The sequence below is a fragment of the Dipteris shenzhenensis genome, chromosome 7 (genome assembly GCF_047967505.1).
Source record: "Dipteris shenzhenensis isolate YYH24624 ecotype China chromosome 7, Dip_SZ_1.0, whole genome shotgun sequence".
Classification (NCBI taxonomy): domain Eukaryota; kingdom Viridiplantae; phylum Streptophyta; class Polypodiopsida; order Gleicheniales; family Dipteridaceae; genus Dipteris; species Dipteris shenzhenensis.
The window spans coordinates 27320194-27344855 of NC_141602.1; the positions used below are offsets into that span (position 1 = coordinate 27320194).

The window sequence follows — 24662 nt, forward strand, 5'->3', positions numbered from 1 at the left end:
CTTCCCTTTTTCCATTGCTCTCTCTTCTAAAGTCTTTAAAAGTATTGTCTATTCGGCCACTCATTGCACATACATGGTTTATCATTTCCCTATCCATTTCTCGAACCACAAAGGGAGTGATTCCTTTCTTCCTAGGAGACCTCTATGGGACTGGATCGCTAAGGAAGTCTAAGCATGGAGGGAGTATTCTCCCAAGTTGGCATCAGTAGAAATAGGTGTTTTTCATGACAATTTGACCCCCTGTCAATATTTTTCTCATAACTTTTTGTTTAGTGCTTTGATTTTGATAAACATTATATCAACACAAATCTCTTTTCAAGGAGCATCATCCTATGTATGCAGTTTTTATATCATATGTCAAAATAAAAAGTTATGAGTCTCTACGTGTGACTCTTTATTTTTTAGACAGTTTTAACCCCCTTCTAGTAAAACGTCCATAACTTTTCAACCGCTTATTTGTTTCTTGCAAAACTTATATCATTACAAAGCCCATTTCAAGGCGCATCTTTAAATGTATTTGAATCTTTCATATCATGTCTTTGCTAGAAGTTATATTCCTTTGTGTTTGATGACAGTTTGGTGCAGAGTGTTTTGAGCTACTTGTAGAGGCATTTATGAAGGAGGTGCAATGTTCCCCTCGAACCTACCTCTTCTTTCAACAACATATCACTATTCTCTTTGGCATAGATTGGCTTGGTGAGATTATGGAATCCACTAATCCTTTCCTTCTCCCTATGCTAGAGTACATCATCACTTAAGATGTTACAATCTTGATTCTCATCTAAGGGAAGAATGTGTGGTGTGGGCTCTTGGTATGAAAGTTTTTGTTTTATTTCCCCTTTCCTAGTGATAAAGATCTCTGTCACTAAGTTTGGAAGCAGTAGGAAGCTAAGAGGTGCATGAAGTTTTGTTACCCCCAACTTCATGTCACTATACACACACACATGCGTGTGCATGCACATGCATACACTTTCAATTCCTTCGATGGTGCAGCTTGTATTTATCTTCATGTGAATGAGATGGCACAACTAGCCTTTATCTTGATATGATGTTCTTATTTTATCTAGAGAGATTGTATTGATGTGTGTTTATGCATTTGGATCCTGGACCGTTTGTTTTGGAACAAGGTTTGCTTTTGGTTGTGGAAGTGGTTGACTACTCCCATATCTAGTGTATTGGGATAAGGGGGTACAACTGTAAGCCAATGAATGCAAAAGAGATTGTGTGAGGTAATGAGATTTTCAAGAGGTTGTTTTTGCTAAAAATTTTGGATTTCCTTTATATTTGTGTGGGGAGTAAATTTCTTTTAGAGAGATAGCATTGATGCATGTCTATGCATTTAAACTTTTGGTGCCACTTTTTAGATTTGGTATGCATGATGGATGCATGATGTTGCTATATGACATTTGCAAATCTTAAGAAAATAGACTCAAGAGGTTTTAAAATGAGATTCAAAATTTGACTTCATTACATCATTGTAACAAATGTATGTTCAAAGAAATTGTATTCTATTACAACTGGCTAATCCACCAACCTTAAAGCAACATTATTCAATAGGATGCATTGGCAACTCCCCATCACAACCAAACACTTTGAGTTCTTGCATGGCAAGGTTAGGTGCAAACCTCTCCAATGGGCATCATTATTTTGCCAATGTGTTTCCTGATTTTTCCACAATTGATTGATTAGGCATATGAAGACCCAAAGCTCAACATGTTTGGGCTAAATTGTACCATTTCCTTGATAATCCAAACAAGGGGAAATGTATTTGATTCTGAACTTTAACTTCCTCTTCTTGCAAAAACTTGCAACTCTGGTGCAAGCAAGAGTTTTTTAGCATGTTCATGCTCGTGTTCCATGATTTGTTGTTGCCAATCCAATGACCTTTCATCCTACAATCACTTAATTTTTCCTAGAGCCTTTTTGCACTCCTTTGCAATATCTTGTGCCATGCCACAATCAATGATTCCAACATGAAAGAGACCAATTAGAGTAAAAATTGAGAAAGATATTGCTAGGGTGCAAGTGAGTGTGGGCATGATGCAAGCATGCTAGTTCTTGCAAGAGAGCATGGACCAGCAGATGGTGGACATTCATACCAAAAATTTTATTCTTTGATGCACATCTCCTAATCCACATATTTCATCTTCAAGTCTTCCTTTTGCTTGTGCCCTCCTCACCACTACTCCCTTCAAGTACAAATCAACATAGTGCCTAAAGGACCCTTCATTGTATGGCAACTAGAGGTAAAACTGGGACAAGCTTCCACCTTTGAAATTATGATGTGACGGTCCACATGGTCTCTTGTGCGGTTGCTACAATAGCCCTCACAAGAACTGGGTGCACTACTTGCATTGTCCCCTCTCTTCAAGATTCTCATATGCTCGTACCTATATTGCCCTTGTATTGCTAACCAACGTATCACCTCTATTGATTGAAACCTAGGAAACGTATAAGATGGACCTTATATATGGGTCCATAGCTTCCATACCCAATATACTACCCCCAAAAGATATCTTGCCATGTGAGATATGTTGCAAAATTTACATTTCCTATGTGACTATCTTGTTGTTGCAACCTTAGTACAATACCTCCAAGGACCCTACCTCTCAAAATTGCAATGTCTTCCTCCTCTTACTCTCAACATCTCAACAATTCTTTCTTTCCCTCGCTCTCAATCCTGTGGTGTGAAGAGAGTGGGAGAGAAGGAAGGAGTCTCACTTGCAGCTTTCTCACATACACAATGGGAGAATATACACAAAGGTGGAGGCTGAAAATAGTTTTCCTCTTCTTAGTTGTGAAAGCCAAAAGAACTCTCAGTACAAAAGAATAGGTGAACCCTATATGTGGGTCTTAAACCAAACTCAGGTAACTAAGGTGGCATACTAACTGAGCCACTAACTAGAGTACATAAAGATAGCTATCATCCAGCTATTATTCATGGGCGGTGTACCAACCGCATCTACAGCTAAGAAGTCGGTGACATAAATGCACAATGGTCACCCTGGCATATCATGAGTGGAGCTCAATATCTCAACACTCCCCCTCGAGCTCAATCCCAATTCCTGCACACCAAGCAGGTCTCTGAACTTGCGTAGCTTCTCTGCACCCAATGCCTTCGTGAATATGTCAACTACCTAATCCTCTGTGTTGACATAAACTAGATCAATAAAACTTACTAGAATCTTCTCCTACACATAGTGATAACGCACCTCAATGTGCTTTGTTCTAGCATGATAGACTGGGTTATTTGCCAAGTGTATACTACTCATGTTGTCATAATAAATGACAACTGGCCCATCTGTAGACTGATGCATATCATAAAGTAGCTTATGCAACCAAGCTACCTCACATGCAGCCATTGCTACACCCTGTACTCAGCCTCTGTGCTCGACAAGGCAACTGTAGGCTATTTCTTGTTGCTCCAAGTGACTGTAGCACTCCCAAAAGAGAACATATATCTACTTGTAGATCGTCTATCAGAAATACTACCAGCCCAATTAGCATCAGTGTATCCATGCAACTGTATTTGAACCCCAGTCTCATAAAATAGTCCATACTGCAATGTGGACTTCACATACCTCAGTATGTGTCTAGCTGCATCCAAATGCGGTTTCCTTGGAGCCTGCATAAACTGACTTACCAACCCAACAGCATAGCTCAAATCTGGCCTGGTAATAGTCATATAAATCAAAGTTCCTACTATGCATCTGTACATAGTAGGGTCTTCCAAAAGCTCACCTGCATCTGTGCTCAACTTCACATTCTGCTCCAAAGGAACTAAAATAGGCTTACAGCCTATCATCCCATACTTGGATAGCATGTCCAATCCATACTGCCTCTACAAGAGCCATATCCCACTTGTGGATCTAATCACCTCAATGCCCAAGAAGTAATGTAGCTCTCCCAAATCCTTCATCTCAAACTTCTACTTCAATAGCATTTTCACATGAAGGATATCTTCATCACTATCACCTATGATGATCAAATCATCAACATAAATGACAAGCAGCATAATGCCTTTCTCAGTTTTTCTCACATAAAGTGAGAAATGCCTTGGAAATCTGAAAGCCAATAGTGACAAGTTGTCAGTCCATGCTCTGGGTGCTTGCTTCAAGCCATACAAGGCTTTCTTCAACCTGCAAACAAACTCAGATGAACAACATGAACATAACCTAGTGGCTGCTCCATATAGACCTCTTCTTGCAAATCACCATGCAAGAAAGCATTCTTTACATCCATTTGATGTAAATACCATCCCTTTGATGTAGCCATAGCAATGACTGCTCTTACGGTTGCCATCCTTGCAACCGAACTGAATGTTTCTTCATAATCAATGCCATATGTCTATGCATACCCCTTGACAACTAATCTTGCCTTGTATCTGTTCATAGAACCATCTGCATTGTGCTTAGTCATAATCATTTTGCAAATGAAATGGGAATATGTTTCTTGCAAATGAGGAAATGCAACAAACTGAGTGTACCTAGACAGTGTACCTAGACACACTGATTGCAATCCCAAAGAGGATTTCAGCTATGAAGTCAACCAAGTAGAATAGGATCCTTGGTACATCGACAATGGTGCATCATCTCACATGACAAATCATCAGGAATGGTTCACAGAGATGAAACCATTAATAGGTCAAAAGAATGTCATCTACACAGCAGATAATACACCGAATCCAATTCAAGGGAGAGGTGTTATCCCTATGAACAATTTCACTAGTACGAAAGGATTGGTGAAAGATGTACTCTACGTTTCGAAGCTCAGCAAGAACCTCTTGTCAGTAGGTCAAATGATGGAACACAACTATCGAGTCATCTTTGACGGAGATGAATGCACTCTCAAAGACAAATCCAGAAGATGTTAGCCAGTAGCAAAAGGTGTCAAGGAAGGATGCTTATACAGAATGCTAGCTATAGTACTAGATAAGCATGCCATGTCAACTCAACTGCAACAGATGCCACTATCTACAAAATGGCACAAGAGATATGGTCATGTCAATTTCAAGTACTTGTTAGATCTTAGGAATCTGAATATGGCGATCGGGATTCCTAAGCTACAATTTCTTGAAAAATTTTGTGAAGCATGCTGCTTCGACAAACAAAAGCGAACCAACTTTGGCAGAAGTAGCTCTCGTGCATGAAATATATTTGATTTGATACATACAAATGTATGGGGTTATGCCCAGACCCACAGCATCAATGGTTCACTTTACTGCTTGACTTTCATCAACGACTACAGCAGATATTGTTGGGTCTACTTTCTGAAAGAGAAATCTGAAGTGTTTTCCAGATTTCAAGAATTCAAAGCCATGGTAGAAAATCAGACCGGCAGAAAGATCAAAGTCATGAGATCAGATAAAGGAGGTGAATACATGTCTTCAGCATTCATGAACTTTTGCAGAAGTCACGGCATTTGAAGACAATTCACTTGTGCAGATAGTCCTCACCAGAATGCAAGAGCTGAAAGGAAGAATGGGACTTTAGCAGACAGTGCTAGAGCAATGCTTAGTGAGAAGCATCTTCTGAATCAATATTGGGTAGAAGCAATAACCACTACAAACTACTTGCTTCATCGGCTTCCTATTGAACCGATACAAGGTATGACACTTTATGAAGCATTCACTAGACATAAGCCACACATCGGGCATCTCCACATATTTGGTTGCATAGCATATGCCCACATACATGATGATCATCGCAGGAAATTCGATGCAAAGTCACGCAAATGCATCATGGTTGGCTACAGTGAAGAAAGCAAGGCATACAAGTTGTATGATCCCATCAACTGCAAGGTCATTATCTCCAGAGATGTAATCTTTGATGAGGAATCAGAATGGAAAACCTCAAATACACAAGAGATGATGCACCGATTTCACAGTCATCTACAGAACAGGTTGATGAAGAAGAGCAAGAACTGCCAAAAACACCCCAAGCAAAGCCACAGTAGCTTAGACGGTCTACTAGGGAAAGAAGACCTCCAGCCATATTAACATATGCTCAGAAAGGCAAAGCAATTCAAGTTGAAACCACCAACTATGCTCTTATGACTACCATCATGGCTACATAAGAGCTAGTGTACTTTGAAGATGCAGTAGATAAGCCAAAATGGCAAACTACTATGAATGAAGAAATGGATGCTTTTTTGTATAAGAATAATACTTGGGAATTATGCGACCTTCCACCAAGAAAGAAGGCCATAGCAAACAAATGGGTATACAAAGTGACGTACAATCCAGATGTAAGTATTCAAAGATACAAAGCCAGACTAGTTGCAAAAGGATTTGCACAGCAATATGGTCAAGATTATGACGAGACTTATGCTGCAGTAGCAAAGATGGATTCCATACGATTCTTGATATCACTACGACACTCATCAGATGGAATGTGTACTAGCTCAATGTCAAAAATGCATTTCTCAATGGTTACCTAGACAAGGAAGTCTACATGCACCAACTAGCAGGTTATGTTGAACCAGGAAAGGAGAATAAGGTTTGCCATCTCAAAAAGAGTCTCTACGGCTTAAAGCAAGTACCCAAAGCTGGTACAACAGAATTGACAAGTATTTTGCTGATTTGGAATACATGAAGTCTAATGCAGATCATATTCTCTACTACAAAGTTTAAGGGGAAGACATTACTATTGCATTTTTGTACGTAGATGACCTGATTGTGACCAAAAGCAAGGATAGCTTCATTAGAAAGCTAAACCAAGACTGATCTGCAGAGTTCAACATGAAAGATCTTGGAGTTATGCACTATTGTCTTGGAATTGAGTTCTGGAGCCATTCATATAGCACATTTATGAGTCAACTCAAGTATGTTGATAGTATCCTAAAAGAAGTTTCATATGGCAGATTGCAAGATTGCATCCACTCCCATGGAATAGAGTTTGAAACTTACTAAAGATTTAGAAAAGCCTACAGTCAATGACAGGTACTATAGGCAACTCATCAGATCTCTTATATATCTAACTATCACATGGCTAGATATTCGTTATGCAATAAGCTCACTAGCATAGTTTATGGAAAATCCAAAATAGTCTCACTGGAATGCAGCCAAAAGAGTCTTGAGATACATCAGAGGTACAAGACAGTTTGAAATAGAATACAGAGGAAGTCATCCATAGTTGCATGGATACTGTGATAGTGACTATGCCGGAGATCATGAGACTAGGAGATCAACACACGGATATGCATTTTTCCTTGGTCAAGGTGCTATATCATGGTTGTTAAACAAACAACCAACTGTTTCTTTGTCTTCGATTGAAGCAGAATATAGGGCATTCACTACAGGTGCATGTGAGGCTATATAGCTCACAAGACTATTGTGAGAAATGGATTACTTTGATGAGTCAAAGCCAACAACAATATACTATGATAATCAATAGGCTCAAGCATTGGTAGTATATCACTCCAAGGCAAAGCACATTGATGTCAGAGAGCACTTCATCAAAGAAAGAGTGTTACTTGGTGACATCACACTGCAGCATTGTGATAGCAAAGAGAATGTTGCAGACATTTTTACCAAACCACTCAGTGAAGAGCTTTTCAAGAAACACCAACTAGCTCTTGGTTTGACGCAGAGAAAGGACATTCCCATTAAAGGGGTGTGATGGAATGTAATGCTCAGTACTTCTTTGATTCCCTAGAATCACCATCTTGAGGGAAGGCCTACTTCATGATGTTGATCTTGAGGGAAGGTGTTGAGAGTTCATGCTCAACATCATGTGATCATGTGTGCATAGCACCATCATGTGATCATATGTGCATAGCACTAACCCAATAGAGTGCTATAAAGGAAGGGGTTAGATGCCCTAACCCTAACCCTAACCCTAAATGTAAATGGGTTTGTATATATTCTATATTTTCAACTAAATCTAGTGTACAGTTAGTCATTTGTGGTGTGCTCTCTAGCTGTGCCCTCTCTCCTCATCTCCACTCTTCTCCTCTCCCCTCTTCATATTTTGTCACAAGCTTCAGATATAGGTAGCAAATCTATTAATACTGGTAGTTCTACCACCATTCAAGTTTTCTACATCTCTCTTGACGCAATAAGGCTTAGATGACCAAATCTTTCATGCCAATTGTACTTGTGCCCACATTGGTATGAGTATGTAGGCCAAAAGCTCATGGATATTGTTGCACTGTGTGCCCTTTCCAACAACTCTTCCATTGGCATCTATTGTCTCTGTCTTTCCCATGGCTAGGTTTTGAGGGTGTTGGTCACCTACAGTCATGTCATTTTCCATTGTAGCATAAGTCCTTGGGTCATATTCCGGTGAGGGGTGTAGGCTAAAGCATGGAAAGTAGCTCTCGTGTGTGCTTAGGTGAGAAATGAGGCTTGTTCACAGTGATGGATGGAGGCTCTTGCCTCCACAAGAGTTCAAGGGTTTAGAAGGGGGTTGTAGGGTTCATAAGGGGGATAGCGTTCAGAGAGCTAGCTAGGATTTCTAGGGTTCATAGAGGGTTGTAGTTTTTAGGAGGAGTCCAAGGTTTAGGAGTGGAGAGCTAGTCTCCTTCACAACTTCAATGGGTAAAGGGTTGAGAAGGAGGATCAAGGGAGGAAGGAGGAGGTGGAGGGAGGAGGAGGAGCATGAGGGAGGAGGAGAAGGGAGGAGGAGGAGGAGGTACGAGGAAAGAGAATGGAGGAGGAGGAGGAGAAGGGGGGGAGAATGGGTAATGTATATGGCCCTTGTTCCTTTAGATGATGGCCTATTGGTCCAACAAAATCTACACCCCGATTCTCAAAGGGCTAATCAATCCATATTCCCGTTAGGGGCATCATGTCCACTTTATGTGGGATTTTCACGTGTTGGTAGGGGTCGCACCGCTTGACTATTGTGCAAGGTTAGAGCATGCTATCACATGATAGTGTTGAAAGAGCATGGACCCAAGGAGATCAAGCACATGAACACCAAAGTGTAATGGATGCTGGACCCCAAAGAGTGGGAGCTTCATTCCATTGAGAGAGATTTATACATGTTGGTCTCCACACAATTTGTAGGAACCTCAAAGTTGGGACCTCTTTTGTAGGAGACCTCTTGGGTAAGAGTCCCTCCACTTTTGTAGGAACCTCAAGGGTGGGACCTATTTTACAGGAGACCTCTTGGGTAAGAGTCTCTATAATTTTTGGAGGCTCAGGTTGGGCGTACCTCTTGGGTCTCTACACTTTTAGGGGGACCTTTGGGGTCTTTACACTTTTTGGAGGGACCTCAAAAAGTATAGGCTTTTAGTATTTCTCTCTCTAGATCTTGATTTTGCATGTTTGATTAGATCTTTTCTAGAGAGGAATTTGGAAATACGTATCCTTTTAGACTCATCATACCATCTATCAAGCTCAATATATTACTCAGAGGGGTCACTATGTATAAACCCTCTATATCACGTGCGTTCAAGGCCCATTTCTAAAATACCTTATCTGTAAATTTTTCATTAATAAAATGTAACCCTTTTCTATACAAATCTGTAAATTTTTTTCAGAACTATTTTAAATAGTCCCTTATGTATATTTATTTCTGTAAATTTTAGAAATAAAAAATATACTTCTGTTGAACTCACGTGTTATAGTTACATATGATGAGTGATCCCCCCGAGATATATTACAAGCGAAACTTTGCCTCTACTTTACACACACAATGAGAAGGCACAACTAGAACAGTACACCACAAATGACTAATTGTACACTAGATTTAGTTGACAATAAAGAATATATACAAACCCCTTTAGGGTTAGGGTTAGGATTTCAACCCTTTTTCTTTTAGCACTCTGTGTGTTAGTGCTATGCACATATGATAACACATGATGTCAAGATGAATCCTCAACACCTTCCCTCAAGATCAACATCATGAAGTAGACCTTCCCTCAAGATGATAATTATGGGGAATCGAAGAAGGACTGAGCATTACATTCCATCACACCCCTTTAATGGGAATGTCCTTTCTCTACGTTAAACCAAGAGCTTGTCGGTGCTTCTCAAAAAGCTCTTTCCCAAGTGGTTTAGTAAAGATGTCTGCAACATTCTCCTTGCTGTCACAATGTTGCAGTGTGATGTCTCTAAGTAACACTCTTTCTTTGACGAAGTGCTCTATGACATCAATGTGCTTTGTCCTTGAGTGATATACTAGATTCTAATGCTTGAGTTGATTGGTTATCAGAGTATATTGTTGTTGGATTTGATGAGTCAAAGTAATCTATTTCTGATAATAGTCTTCTGAGCCATATAGTCTCAGATGCACCTATTGTGAGTGCACTATATCCTGCTTTAGTTGAAGACAAAGATGCAGTTGGCTGCTTGTTTGACAACCATGATATAGCATCTTGACAAAGGAAAAATGCATATCCTATGTGGATTTCTTGGTCTCATGATCTCCTGCATAGTCAGACAATCATAGTATCCATGCAACCTTGGATGACTTCCTCTATATTCTATTCCAAATTGTGTTGTGCATCTGATGTATCTCAAGAATCTCTTGGCTGCATTCTAGTGAGGTTGTTTTGGGTTGCCGTAAACTTTACTGGTGAGCTTATTGCATAAAAAGTATCTAGCCTTGTAATATTCAGAGCTAGTGAGCTTATTGCATAAAAAGTATCTAGCCTTGTGATAGTCAAATATATAAGATATACGATGATATATCGATAGTAATTGCCATTGAATGTAGGCTTTTCTCAAATTTTATTAAGTTTCAAACTCTGTTCCATGGGAGTGGCTACAATCTTGCAATCTGCCATATGAAACTTACTATCCACATAATTTGTTGGGTCATGAAGGTGATTTTAGAGTCTCTCCAGAACTCAATTCCATGACAATAGTGCATGCGTCCATGATCTTTCATGCCAAACTCTGTAAATAAGTCTTGTTTTAGTGTGCTGATGAAGCTATCATTGCTTCCTATCACAATCAGATCATCTGCATACAAAAGTGCAATAGTGACGTCTTTCCCTTGAACTTTGTAGTAGGGAGTATGATCTGCATTGGTTCTTTTGATGGCAAACTTGATGCTCTTTCTCTAGTTCAACATACCCTGTTGGTTGGTGCATGTAGACTTCCTCGTCTAGGTAACCATTGAGAAAAGCAATTTTGACATCTAGCCGGTACACATTCCATCTGCTGAGTGTGGCTAGTGATATTAAGATCCATCTTTGCTATGGGAGCATAAGTCTCATCATAATCTTGACCATATTGCTGTGCAAAACCTTTTGCAACTAATTGAGCTTTGTATATTTCACTACTTCCATCTGGATTATATTGGGTAGAAGCAATTGCCACCACAAACTACTTGCTTAAATGGCTTCCAATTTACCCAATTTAGCGTATGACACCTTATGAAGCATTCACTGGATAAAAGCCATGCATTGGGCATCTCTGCACATTTGGTTGCATAGCATATGCCCACATACATGATGATCATTGCAAAAAGTTGGATGTTAAGTCAGGTAAATGCATCATGGTTGGCTACAATGAAGAAAGAAACACATACAAGTTGTGTGATCCCTTCAACCAAAAGGTCATAATCTCCAGAGATGTAATATTTGATGAGACCAAATCAAATACATTCTAATTCTTCACCGATTACTCAGTCACCTACAAAAAAGACTAATGAAGAAGAGCAAGAATTGCCAGAGAATCCTCCATAAGAGCAACAACTCAGATGGTCTACCAAAGAAAGAAAACCACAAACAAGATTGACATATGCTTAGAAATAAGAAGCAATTTAGATTGAGACTACAAATTATGCTCTTCTGACTACCATCATGGCTACACAAGAGCCAATGCACTTCGAAGATGTAGTTGACAAGCTAGAATGGCAAACTGCTACTATGAATGAAGAAACGAATGCTTTGTATAAAAGCAACATCTGGGATTTATGCGATCTTCTACCAGGAAACAAGGCCATTGCAAACAGATGGGTTTACAAAGTGAAGTATGAATGCTTGATCATTAGAATGACCTTTGCATGCTTGAATGGCCTAAGTCCTGAGTTCTTCACCAAGTAACACTGATTGTAGTTCTTCCAGTGCCTTTGAATGACAATAGTCTAGACTAGATTCTTGTATCCCTCTCCAATTCCATTTAGGATGACTTGAACCATTTCTGCGGGATTCATAGTCTCTCATGTAGGTGCGAGTTGATTGTTATAATCCTTGATTCGGACTATGTAAGCATGAACAGTTTCATTGAGGTTGTGGAAACTCTAGTTGATCTGGCTTCTTAGTGTGAGAATCTTGGATGTGTTCTTAGACTCATAAAGAGCTATGAACATATCCCATGCTTCTTAGGATTTCTTGATTGTGTTGAGCTGTCTAAGCATGACATCTTGCACATTCTATTTGATCAAATGATATGCATATTTGTCTTTCTTATCCCATTATGCATGTGCTCAGGCAATGGTAGGATCTACTGCAGATGTGAACACTATTGATGTAGGCGTAGAACCTTTGCTTGTGCTACGGCAATGGTGGGAGTTGCTACTGGACCGTTAGATGGTCAAGGTGTAGACCCTTCGACATACTCCCATTTGCCTTGAAGTACAAGAATGGTCTCCATTTGATATTTTTGTGTGCTGTAATTTTGAGTTATCCAACTTGGTAGATGCCTCCAAATTGAGATTGCTAGTGGTAGACATGGTGCAAGAAATGTTGTCAAAGTGCTGTGAAAATTACTATCTAAATCGACTGCAAAACACTGTATATATCGAGTGTAATCTAAACTGTCAGTGAAGATAGAACTACAATATATCCTAATCTGTTACAAGAATTATGTGGCAAATAATTTTGGGAATAGCCAAGAGGCTTTATAAGGCTCAAATGTAGTGCACAATGCTAGAAAAATAGCCAATAGGCTTTACAATGAAGACATGTGAGTGCAAAAATGAAATGATGTGCAATTTGCCCACAAAACAATCAACCAATGCCTCAAAAATCTCTAAAGTCTACCCATGAAACTGTGAAAGATCGTGTTTCAGGACATGTGATGGCGTGAAACTGCATGTGAACATAGGGACTGTCTGAGTAGGTAGTATTTGGGGATTTTTGGGCATGGCTTTGGCTGCTTTAGAGTTCTCTCCTCTATGGATGAATTAATCTACTCTGATATAGATCTAGATCAATTGTCAAGCGATGAAAAAGCAGCAAATAATTCCTTTTCTTTTTACCGTTTTAGGTGTTGGCTCAGATGCGTCGATGTAGAGGCCACATGTCACATTTACATGGTGATAGAAGATTTGCCAGAATCTTTTAGATCCGAACAAAATCTAGAAGATTTTGTCAAGGGCCAAAAATGCTATCGCTCATTTTGCATCACATTTACATGGTGATATAAGATTTGCCATGTGTTACATTTACATGGTGATAGAAGATTTGCTAGAATCTTTTAGATCCAAACAAAATCTAGAAGATTTTGTCAAGGGCCAAAAATGCTATGGTGATAGAAGATTTTGTCAAGGGCCAAAAATGCATCACCGACAGGCGCTTGAAGATGGTCAGGTCATGCTGAGTCGCTACTACAGTTTCGTAGTTGTTTGAAGGGTGCTATTGCCTTTGAAGCATTGATGGTCCATCGTGCACCTGTGAGAGTCCATTGCGTTGCTGTGTCTAGAGGCATCTAGAGTACCATTCGCGGTTCTTGGGCAGCTATGAGCTTTGGTGTGTCAGTCATTGGCATGGGGAGGTTGATAATGGTGCTGGAGGTAGTCATGCAGTTGCTTCTACTGTCGGCTATGCTTAGCTTGTTAGAGCTGGCGTTTGTGGAGCTCATTTGGAGAATCCTAGGTGGTCGCTGAAGCCATTAGACTGTGGGGATATGCCATTGTTGAGTCACTTGGGCTCATTGTTTGGGGTGCTTGTTGGCTGTCATAGGGTAGAGGCTTGGTTGAGCTTGCTTTGGAGTCACATAACTTTATCCGCATTGTAGTCGCCTATGGAGTTGACTGCTAGTATTATAGGTCACACTCATGGGCAGCTAGTGCGACGAGTTGCAGGAAAAGTCTACAAGCTCATTGTCATTGAGCTTGCCTAGTAACCTCCTTGAGTGAGAAGTCTGTGGGTATGCCTTGTGCTTGCCATTATTTGCTTCTGAGGTTAGTGTCGATGTGTTGAGAAGCCACCTTTAGAGTTCATGACTACTGCTTAGGTTGTAGATAGGCCCAGTGGGTGGTGAGGCTATGGGCTTTGTTTGTAGATAGAGCTGCCCTTGTAGATAGAGTAGGTTGGGAGTCTACTTTGATAGCTTTGTTTTGGATACTCTCTCAAAATAAAAGGTCTCTCTCAATAAAAGAAGGAAAGCTCGAGAAATAGAAAAGAAGAAATCCGAGATCTCTTCTTGCTTTCTTTTACTCTCAGACTCAAGATAGTCTCTCTCTTTCTCTCATGAAATCTCTCAGACACACTACAAACTAATATTTCTCACTCACAAAAGAACCTCTATCTCACAATGGACATCCTCTCTTTCTCACATGGATGAAATATTTCTCAACGGACAGAGTGAGTAGAATTTGACAGAAATTCTCTCAATGGAATGAACAAAAATCACTCAATGGAAGTGAACTCAAAATCACTCAATCTCTTTCATAATCTCACAAGGATGGCGCCTCTGCGAAAGGCAAGGGAGCTCTGATACCATGAACAAATATCGAGAGAAGAGAGGAGAAGATTCGAGATGAGGAGAGAGGGCACAGCTAGAGAGCACACCACAAATGAGTAACTGTACACGAGATTTAGTTGAAAATGTAGAATATATAAAAACCCCTTTAGGATTAGGATTAGGGTTAGGGTTTTTAACCCTTTCCTATTTAGCACTCTATGTGTTAGTGCTATGCACATATGATAACACATGATGTTGAGATGAATCCTCATTAAGATGGACCCAAGGAGATCAAGCACATGAACACCAAAGTGCAATGAAAATTGAACCCCAAATAGTGGGAGCTTCATTCCAATGAGAGAGATTTACACATGTTGGTCTCTCCACAACCTCAAAGGTGGGCCTCTTCTGTAGGAGACCTCTTGGATAAGAGTCCCTCCCCTTTTGGTAGGAACCTGGAGGGTGGTACCTCTTTTTGTAAGAACCTCAAGGGTGGGACCTTTTGGGTAAGAGTCTCTACACTTTTTGAAGGGACCTTGATCTTCAAGATTGGGCAAAGGGCAACAAAAAGATGCTAGCAAGCAAAAGGCAGGCTCTGATACCAATGCCATATCATAAATTTACACCCAAACATAAGCTCTATAGAAAGCTAGCTTTCTCTTTTCTTCCCTCTCGTTGAGTCTTTCTTTAAGAACACCTCAGGGGCTAGCTCTTTGTAGAACCATCCCTAGACCCAATACTTGCCAAATGGGGGCTTTACTTTGGTGCCATGTGACCCACAAGGGACCTTTTCATAAAGCCCTCTTGTAGGCTCCTTAAGCATCCCTTCCTTAATGCCTAGGTCTAGAAATAATCCTAGAGCCAAATCCTCTAAGTCCTACTACGTGGTTTTCTAACTTGTTTTAATTGATCCTTAGGATCCACAACTACGGTTGACATAATAGGTGATGTCAGATTTAAGTGACGTGGTCATTATTGAAGATGTTAGGAGCACACCTAAGACAACATTCTTGCATTGTGAGCTCCTTCATTGAAAATTGTTAAGGAACCATCTCAACATCACGTGTTCAATATTGTGCATAGCACTAATACATAGAGTGCTATAAAGGAAAGGGTTAGAAATGCTAACCCTATCCCTAACCTTAACTCTAACCCTAACCCTAAAGGGTTTTGTATATATTCTACATTTTCAACTAAATCTAGTGTACAGTTAGTCATTTGTGGTGTGCTCTCTAACTGTGCCCTCTCTCCTCATCTCCACTCTTCTCCTCTCCTCTCTCCATATTTATTGATGGTATTAGAGCTCCCTTGCATTTCGTTGAGGCATCGTGATCCTCGTGAGAGTGTAGGAGAGATCAAGAGCAATATGAGTGTTCTTTCATTCCGTTGATGAAAGATTTCATTCTCTTCCGTTGAAAAAAATTATGTCCATTCATTTGAGAAATTTCGTTCATTACATTGTGAGGATTTCCATTGTGAGATAGATTGAGAGTTGTTCATTGAGAGCAATAGAGAGAGAAATAGGGAGAGTCTTCTTTATCCTCTGAAAGATTTCTATTGTGAGAAATAAGAATTTGTGAGAGAGAAATAGTATCTCGAGAATTCAACTTTAAAATTAAGAGCTTCAACAAGTAAAGCTAGCCATAGCAAGCAACACAAGTGACTTCTACAACCTATTATAAGGCATAGCCCGTCACCAATGACTGCAGTGGTAGATTGTCTTATAAGCATCTACAACAGGCTCATGCTACACTTGGACATAAAGCAAAGCTAAGACATCGGGCTCCTACAAGCTCTAGCCATGAATTCTATGACTACCCACGCCTTATACAACAACGACGGGCATCTACAAAAGCGACTAGGTGATGCTCCAACTATCTCCTTCAATGGGCTCACATAACCTACCAGCAATGATCAGTGCAGCTTCATCAACCCCTGGCGGCATAGCTCGGCTCCAACTACTTTGAATAGCCAACATCCTCCATGCACAATAGCAATGTACAAAGGTCAAACGACCCGGAGGGACTACACACAACACTATAGCAAACAACCCATATCAACCATCTAGGATGACCCACAAGCCACTCCACGAAATGACTCGACCTCTAGCACTCTCCAGACGCAGAGCACCTCTTCAACGAGCGGCTTCCAATAGCCACCTATCAACCCTTCATCAAGCTATATAGCAAGCAGGACCAAAGTGATTCCTAGCAAACGACCAAGCAGACTGGACCTCCCACAAACAACGACCTGCAAAGTCCACCTCTCCACGGGCTGAGCCATCAACCAACACAGTGCCTTCAATCGCATAGTGACCCACTTACAAGCTCCTGACCTCCAGACGTAGGGCTCCAACAAGCAACACCATGCTCAATAGCTGTGTGACACACGATGGATCTCTTCCCACCAATGGAATCTTTTAATGAAAGATTCCATCGACATCTTACAAAGTTCGACCCTACAGTTGACACGTAGTTCCTAAAGATAACGTTGGGCCAAGTTAACCATGGGTCAAATTTTGGATAAGGTTAGGTCACCATGTTGCTACATGGCAACCTTAGCCAATCTGCCACATCATCTCATTATTCCACATCACCCATGCCACATCATCAGCTGAGTCACCACTACCACCTCAGCAGTGCCAACTGATCACTGCACGTGGCAATCCCCCTATTAGACAAAGGTACCCCTTGACAGGCACACACAAGTGCTGCATATGTACATAGGCTGGTTCTCGAGCCACAAAGAGACCATACACCCCTTAGCTAGCACAAGTTTTGCATGTGACTCTAAGTGCCACATCATCATTTGCACCCTTTTTGCCCCTCCATCTTGATCAAGCGATATCTCTTGATCTGGGAAGAATTTGAGGGCGCTCTAAAAAGAAAAAACACTCAATTTTTCATGCTCTATTTCCTCGTCACATCATGCACACACTTTGGTGCAAGTATCACACACATTTTAGGCTCGACGTGACAAATCCACTTCTTGCACGCACACAAGACTCAACATCAACGCATTTGATTTAGCACCTCAAACAAACAAAGAAAAGGAATTATTTGTTGCTTTTTTCATCACTAGATGGTTGGTCTAGATCTAGATTAGAGTAGCCTACCTCATCCTTAGAGAGAGAACTCCAAAGCAGCCAATCAGAGCCATGCCAAAAGATTCCTAAATAGTTCTTTCTCGGACTCAGTCCCTATGCTCACATGCAGTTTCACATCATTACATTTTTGAAACCCGACCACCATCAGTTTAATGAGCAGACTTCATAGTTTTTAGAGGCATTGGCCAATTGATTAGAGGGTAGATTGCACATCATTTGATTTTACACACACATGCCACCATTGTAAAGCCTATTGGCTATTTTCGGGCATTATGCACTTCACTTAAGCCTTGTAAAGCCTCTTGTCTATTCCTGGCATCATTTTCCACAAGCCTTGTAATAGATTGGATTATATATTGTAGTTCTGTCTTTACCAACAGTTCAGATTGCACTTGATACAGTCAGTGTATTGCAGTTGATTCATACATTGTTTTTCACACGCACTTTGAGTACTATCTTGCACCATGTCTACCACTAGCAACCTCAATTTGAAGGCATTTGCTAAGCTAGATAACTCCAACTACGGCACATGGAAATACCGAATGGAGACCATTCTTGTACTTCAAGACAAATGAGAGCATGTCAATAGGTCTACACCTAGACCATTAGACGATCCAACATCCACTCCCATCGTTGCCGTAGCTCAAGCAGTGGGATCTACACCTGCAACAATAGTGTTTGCACATGCAATAGATTCTGCCATTGCCGGAGCATAGGAAGAATGGGATAAGAAAGGCAAATATGCATATCAATTTATCAAGAAGAATGTGCACGATGTGATGACAGGACAACTCAACATAGTCAAGACATCAAAAGAAGCATGGGATATGTTTGCAGCTCTTTACAAGTCTAAAACACACTTTCACGATTCTCACACTGAGAAACCAGATCAACCAAAGTTTCCACACATCAATGAAACTGGTCATGCTTATGTAATCAAAATCAAGGATTACAACGATCAACTCTCACAACAACATGAGAGACTATGAATCCTGCAGAAATGGTTCAAGTCATCCTGAATGGGGACTTGGAGAGGGATACGAGAATCTATTCCAGAGTATTGCCATTTAATGGCAAATTGCAACACTGGAAGAATTACAGTCAGTGTTACTTGGTGAAGAACTCAAGACTTAGGCCATTCATGCACGCAAAGGTCATTCCGATGATCAAGCATTCACAGCTTCAGATAGAAGTAGAGGCAGGGGCAGAGGTAGAGACAAAGGTAGAACATTTCAGCAAAGTGGTCATCATCAACAACAAAGTCATTAGCAAAACCAGTATTAGCATCATCAGTAGCATCAAGATCAGCATCCAAGAGGAAGTCATTCCAATAGAGGAAGATTCCAAGGATGAGGAAATGCATCCACCAATGTGTCAAACATTCAATGCTACTACTGTCACAAGTTTGGACACTATGAAAGAGATTGCCGCAAGAAGAAGTACGACCAAGGAGGTCAATCCAGCAATTGAGGGAATTTTCGTGGAAGAGGAAATCATTGCGGTGGACATTCAAGTCACAACCATTGTGCCAATGAACCTGAGAATATGTTTCTTGCAAGTGAAGATAGCCAAAGACTAAAACAATGTATCTTGACATAGATTGCGATTCTAAAGGAGAATGTAGTTATCAAGTTGATCAAGTAGATAAGGATCCTTGGTACATCGACAACTAAGCGTCATCTCATATGACAAAGCATCAGGAATGGTTCGCAGAGATGAAACCATTAGAAGGATAGAAGAACATTATCTACAATGCATGTAACACATCGAATCCAATTCAAGGGAAAGGCATTGTCCCTATGAACAATTTGACTGGTACGAAAGGATTGGTGAAAGATTTACTCTATGTTCCAAAACTCAGTAAGAACCTCTTATCAGTTGGTCAAACAACTACTGAGTCATCTTTAATGGAGATAAATGCACGATTAGAGACAAATTGAGAGGATATCAGCTAGTAGGAAAAGCAATCAAGGAAGGACGCTTGTTCAAAATGCTAGCTACAGTACCAGATTTGCATGCCATCTCATCTCAACTGCATCAGATGCCACTTTCTGCAAAATGGCACAAGAGATATGGACATGTCAATTTCAGAAGCTTAATAGAGCTAAGAAATCAGAATATGGCAATTGGAATTCCTAAGCTACAGCTTCTTGGAAAAGTTTGCAAAGCATGCTGCTTTGGTAAACAAAAGCGAACCAACTTTGGTAGAAGCACCTCTCGAGCACGAGGTCTTCTTGATTTGATTTATATAGATGTATGGGGTTATGGCCAGACCTACAGCATCAATGGTTCACATTACTACTTGACTTTCATAGACGACTACAACAGATATTGTTGGGTCTACTTTTTGAAAGAGCAATCTGAAGTCTTTTTTGGATTTCAAGAATTCAAAGCCATGGTAGAAAACTAGACAGGCAGAAAGATCAAGGTCATGAGATTAGATAGAGGAGGTGAATATATGTCTTCAGCGTTCATGAACTTTTGTAGAAGTAACGACATTTGAAGATAATTCACTTGTGTAGATACTCCTCAGTAGAATGCAAGAGCTGAAAGGAAGAACGGTACTTTAGCAGACGCTAAAGACAGTACTAGAGCAATGCTTAGTGAGAAGCATCTTTCGAATCAGTATTGGGCAGAAGCAATCGCCACTGCAAACTACTTGCTTAATCGACTTCCTACCGAACCGATTTAGGGTATGACACCTTATGAAGCATTCATTAGACACAAGCCACGCATTGGGCATCTCCACATTTTTTGGTTGCATAGCATATGCCCACATACATGACTATCATCGCAGAAAATTGGATGCAAAATCACACAAATGCATCATGGTTGGCTATAGTGAAGAAAGCAAAGCATACAAGCTATATGGTCCCACAAGAAAAAGTCTCTACGGCTTAAAGCAAGCACCCAGAAGTTGGTATAGCCGAATTGACAAGTGTTTTGCTAATCTGGGATACATGAAGTCAGATGCAGATCACACTCTCTACTACAAAGTTCAAGGGGAAGACATCACTATTGCACTTTTGTACGTAGATGATATGATTGTGACAGGAAGTAATGATAGTTTCATAAAAAATCTAAAACAAGGCTTATCAGTAAATATGTTGAAAATCTCCTGAAGAAGTTTCATACGACAGATTGCAAGATTGTAGCCACTCCCATGGAGCAGAGTTTGACACTTACTAAAGATCTAGAAAAGCCTACAGTCAATGACAGGTACTATCGGTAGCTCATCGGATCTCTTATATATTTGACTATCACACAGCTACATATTTGTTATGCAATAAGTTTACAAGCACAGTTTATGGCAAATCCAAAACAATCTTACTCGAATGGAGCCAAAAGAGTCTTGAGATAGATCAGAGGTACAAGACACTTTGGAATACAATACAGAGGAAGTCATCCAAGGTTGCATGGATATTGTGATAGTGACTATGCAAGAGATCATGAGACCAAGAGATCCACACATGGATATGCATTTTGCCTTGGTCAAGGTGCTATATCATGGTTGTTAAACAAACAATCAATTATTTCTTTATCGAAGCAGAATATAGGCCACTCACAACAACAGGTGCATGTGAGGCTTTATGTCTTAAAAGACTATTGTTAGAAACAGATTACCTTGATGAATCAAAGCCGACAACAATATACTGTGATAATCAGTCAGCTCAAGCATTGGCCAAGAATCCAATAAACCACTCTAGAAAAAAGCACATTGATGCCAAAGAGCACTTCATCAAAGAAAGAAGCTTTTCGAGAAGCACTGATAAGCTATTGGTTTGACGTAGAGGAAGGACATTCCCATTAAAAAGGTGTGATTGAAAGTAAGGATGAGTCCTTCTTTGATTCCCTAGAATCATCATCTTGAGGGAAGGCCTACTTCATGATTTTGATCTTGAGGGAAGGTGTCCAGGAACCATCTCAACATCATGTGCTTAATATTGCGCATAGCACTAACACATAGAGTGCTATAAATGAAAGGGTTAGAAACCCTAATCCTAACCCTAACCCTAAAGGGGTTTGTATATATTCTACATTTTCAACTAAATCTAGTGTATAGGTAGTCATTTGTGGTGTGCCCTCTCTCCTCATCTCTACTCTTCTCCTCTCCTCTCTCTATATTCGTTCAAAAATATGGCTTGATTCATGCGACCATATTCGGGATGTTGTTCTGCCATCTCTAATTTTTTTCCCCAATCCATCTACTTCGAGTTGCTATTAGGTATCACTGCATACATTGGAATGATTCACCCCACTCCTTGCTTGCTCTGATTGTCTAGAGGAGCTCCTCAATTTCAGGACCCCCAATTATCAAACTTAACACACTAGTGAATTCCAAGGTTCAGTGCATGGGGAATGATTCCAAATTGTCATTGCAAAGATATAGGGAAGGTGTTTCATGGGCGTGGGAATGCACTCCAAGGGTCTTTACCCCACCATAATCACGCCAACAAACCAATGAAAACACACAAAAATAATGGTAGGCAATGATTTCTTCACTCTCCGCCCACCCAACTCCGATGCCTTGAGTCGATGTGGCTGCCATGTCAAGCCCTCATCTACCCATCCATGGGCAAGCCATGCCCATGGATGGGCACCAAATAAATGAGCCACTATTTTGTGATGTGGCTTGCCCATGGATGAGCACCAAATAAATGAGCCACTATTTTGTCCTATCCCACCATTATAATGCTCTGCAGCGTTGTGTTTTTTCATCCTTGCCGTTTGTTGCATCTATGTAGATGCTATTTTTCCTTCAACTTTTTCCACAGATTTGGGCAGTTAGTGTGTCTATAAAGGCTTTGCCCATGACCAACCGGTAGTCCCATTCTTTTAAGTGCCCCAAGAATGGGCACACCTTGTGGCAGTCCATAAAGACCCTAAGGGTAGGTTAAGACGGGGGGCCATCACTGCAAAAGGGTTGTGGAGCAATTTGTAGCAAGTTGATTTCATACTTTGTTCGGCGGAAAACCCCCTCCTCAAGCCTTGGCAAGTAGTCAAGAACTGTCAAGAAACGATGCAAAGTAACAAATGATCATCTCCGGCATGTCTGTGGCAATGAATTTGGGCACCCAGTCTGAGCAGGGCACGACGACGACGGCCATCAAACCAAACGGGGTGTGGGCGATGCGCTTGCATGTGAACCGAGCCTAAGATGATTTTGACGAGGAGCATGACACGTGTAAGGGTCTCCTCGTATGTAAAGGTGCTTGAGGGGTCATTGTTGGGAAGACCTGTTCCAAAAGGTATTGTTTGCTGCTGAATCCCTATCGGTGATCGCGTCGATCTGTGTTTTTCCGTTCATTTTGCCTGGTAATCCTCCTCTCTTCCGTGAAATTTCGACTGATTTCGGCTTCATCGCTTCACATTTCTGTCAAATTTTCATTTCTGGGTCTCATCTTTGACCAATTCGCGATCCATCCAGCGCTAAATTGCGAGGGTTTCGTAGCCATGGGCAGAGGCAGCCAAGAGAAGCTCCTTGATCAAATCTTTCAGCTCAAGTTCACTGCCAAGAGCTTGGTTCGGGAGGCCAAGAAGTGTGAAAAGGATGAGAAAAGTGAGAAGTTGAAGGTGAAGAAAGCGATCGAGAAGGGGAACATGGACGGTGCCCGCATCTACGCACAGAATGCCATCCGAAAGCATAACGAACAGCTGAATTATTTGCGCCTGTCATCGCGCCTCGATGCTGTTGTCGCTCGTCTTAGCACGCAGAGCAACATGCAAACTATCAACAAGTCCATGTCTGGTATCGTGAAAGCATTGGATAGCTCTCTAGCTCTTGGCAACATGCAGAAAATTTCCCAAACCATGGACCAGTTTGAGAAGGCTTTCGTCAACATGGAAGTTCAGTCCGAGTTTGTCGAGTCGGCCATGGCAGGTAGCACATCTCTGTCAACGCCGGAAGATGACGTGAACTCTTTGATGCAGCAGGTGGCAGATGACTATGGATTAGAAGTCTCCGTGGGGCTACCGCAGCCAGCAAGCCACGCTGTTCCTGAAAAAGAAACAGCGTCTGTTTCTGAGGACGATCTCAGCCGCAGACTAGCAGAGTTAAAGAATAGGGGTTGAGACTTCTTGTTGGGTTTGTGCTAGCTTCGTCTTCATGGTATCAGTATCTTCCTATACATGGAAGAGTACCTCTAAGTGCGCCCTGCCTTCTGAATGGCGCCTGTACAGTTCGTTACTTCGATGATTATAATCAAGGCAGAAAATTGCCACGATCACCTTCAGAGTGATCCGGGGGTCTTAAAGCCTCTATGTTATGCTAGAAATGTTAAGATGTCAACCGTGTTTTCTTGGCTTTTAATAGAAAAACTTTTTGCCAGTTCATGAATGTGAAGTTACATGCGACTTTGGGTGATACTAATCTCTTTTTTTCTTTCAAATTTTGTTAAGGAATCCTGAGGACTACATCCCTTCCTTTGTCTTCCAATTTGGATATTAAGCTTGCTACGTCGTTTTTGTTTTTGCATTTCTTTGACTTTTATCAATCTCCATAAGCAAAGATGGTCAGGGGGTTGAAGTCTTAGGCTGTTGTCTCTTGCTCTCGTTCATGGACACCCTGTTTGGTTTAGACATTTAGGCTTTGGCTTCTTCATTGTAAGGTAAGGGAGAAGCTATGTATGGTGGCTGTCAACTTGTGTATTTTTTAATAATATTTACATCTCACCTCAAGAAGCCTTGGCGTTCAGGTAATGCTTTTTTGCAGAACCAATAATGATAATGGGATTAGGTCATGAAAATGTATCAGATAAAGACAATGGGATTAGGCAATGCAAATGTATACAGAAGTTGAAATGGTGGATTGCAATTTGCAACACTATTGGGATGGCATGTTTTAGACTCTAGAGTGCACATTTTACCTAGCAACGGAATCATAAAAACAAGATTCCGATCCTTCAACCGGGGCTTCAGTGCAAGGTGGTAGCAAAGACATCTTTTCCAACTTAGGTTTCACAGCATTGTTAA

At 40.8% G+C, this 24662-nt stretch overlaps 1 protein-coding gene across 2 annotated transcripts; it reads left to right on the forward strand.

The window, feature by feature from the left end:
• The first annotated feature begins 22898 nt into the window (after nt 1-22898).
• LOC147900174 (ESCRT-related protein CHMP1B-like) lies at nt 22899-24037 on the forward strand. Of its 2 annotated transcripts, none has more exons than XM_087377500.1 (2): nt 22899-23006; nt 23119-24036. In XM_087377500.1, the coding sequence occupies exon 2, from the start codon at nt 23145-23147 to the stop codon at nt 23760-23762; it is 618 nt and encodes a 205-aa protein (XP_087233626.1). In that variant the 5' UTR covers nt 22899-23006; nt 23119-23144; the 3' UTR covers nt 23763-24036. The 2 variants fall into 2 exon arrangements, with proteins under 2 accessions (XP_087233626.1, XP_087233627.1); XM_087377501.1 differs by having other exon boundaries at nt 22933-23006; nt 23143-24037.
• The last annotated feature ends 625 nt before the right edge of the window (nt 24038-24662 follow it).

Coding starts and splice junctions, on each gene's coding strand:
- LOC147900174 (XM_087377500.1), top strand. CDS start 23,145: ATGGGCAGAGGCAGCCAAGAGAAGCTCCTTGATCAAATCTTTCAGCTC.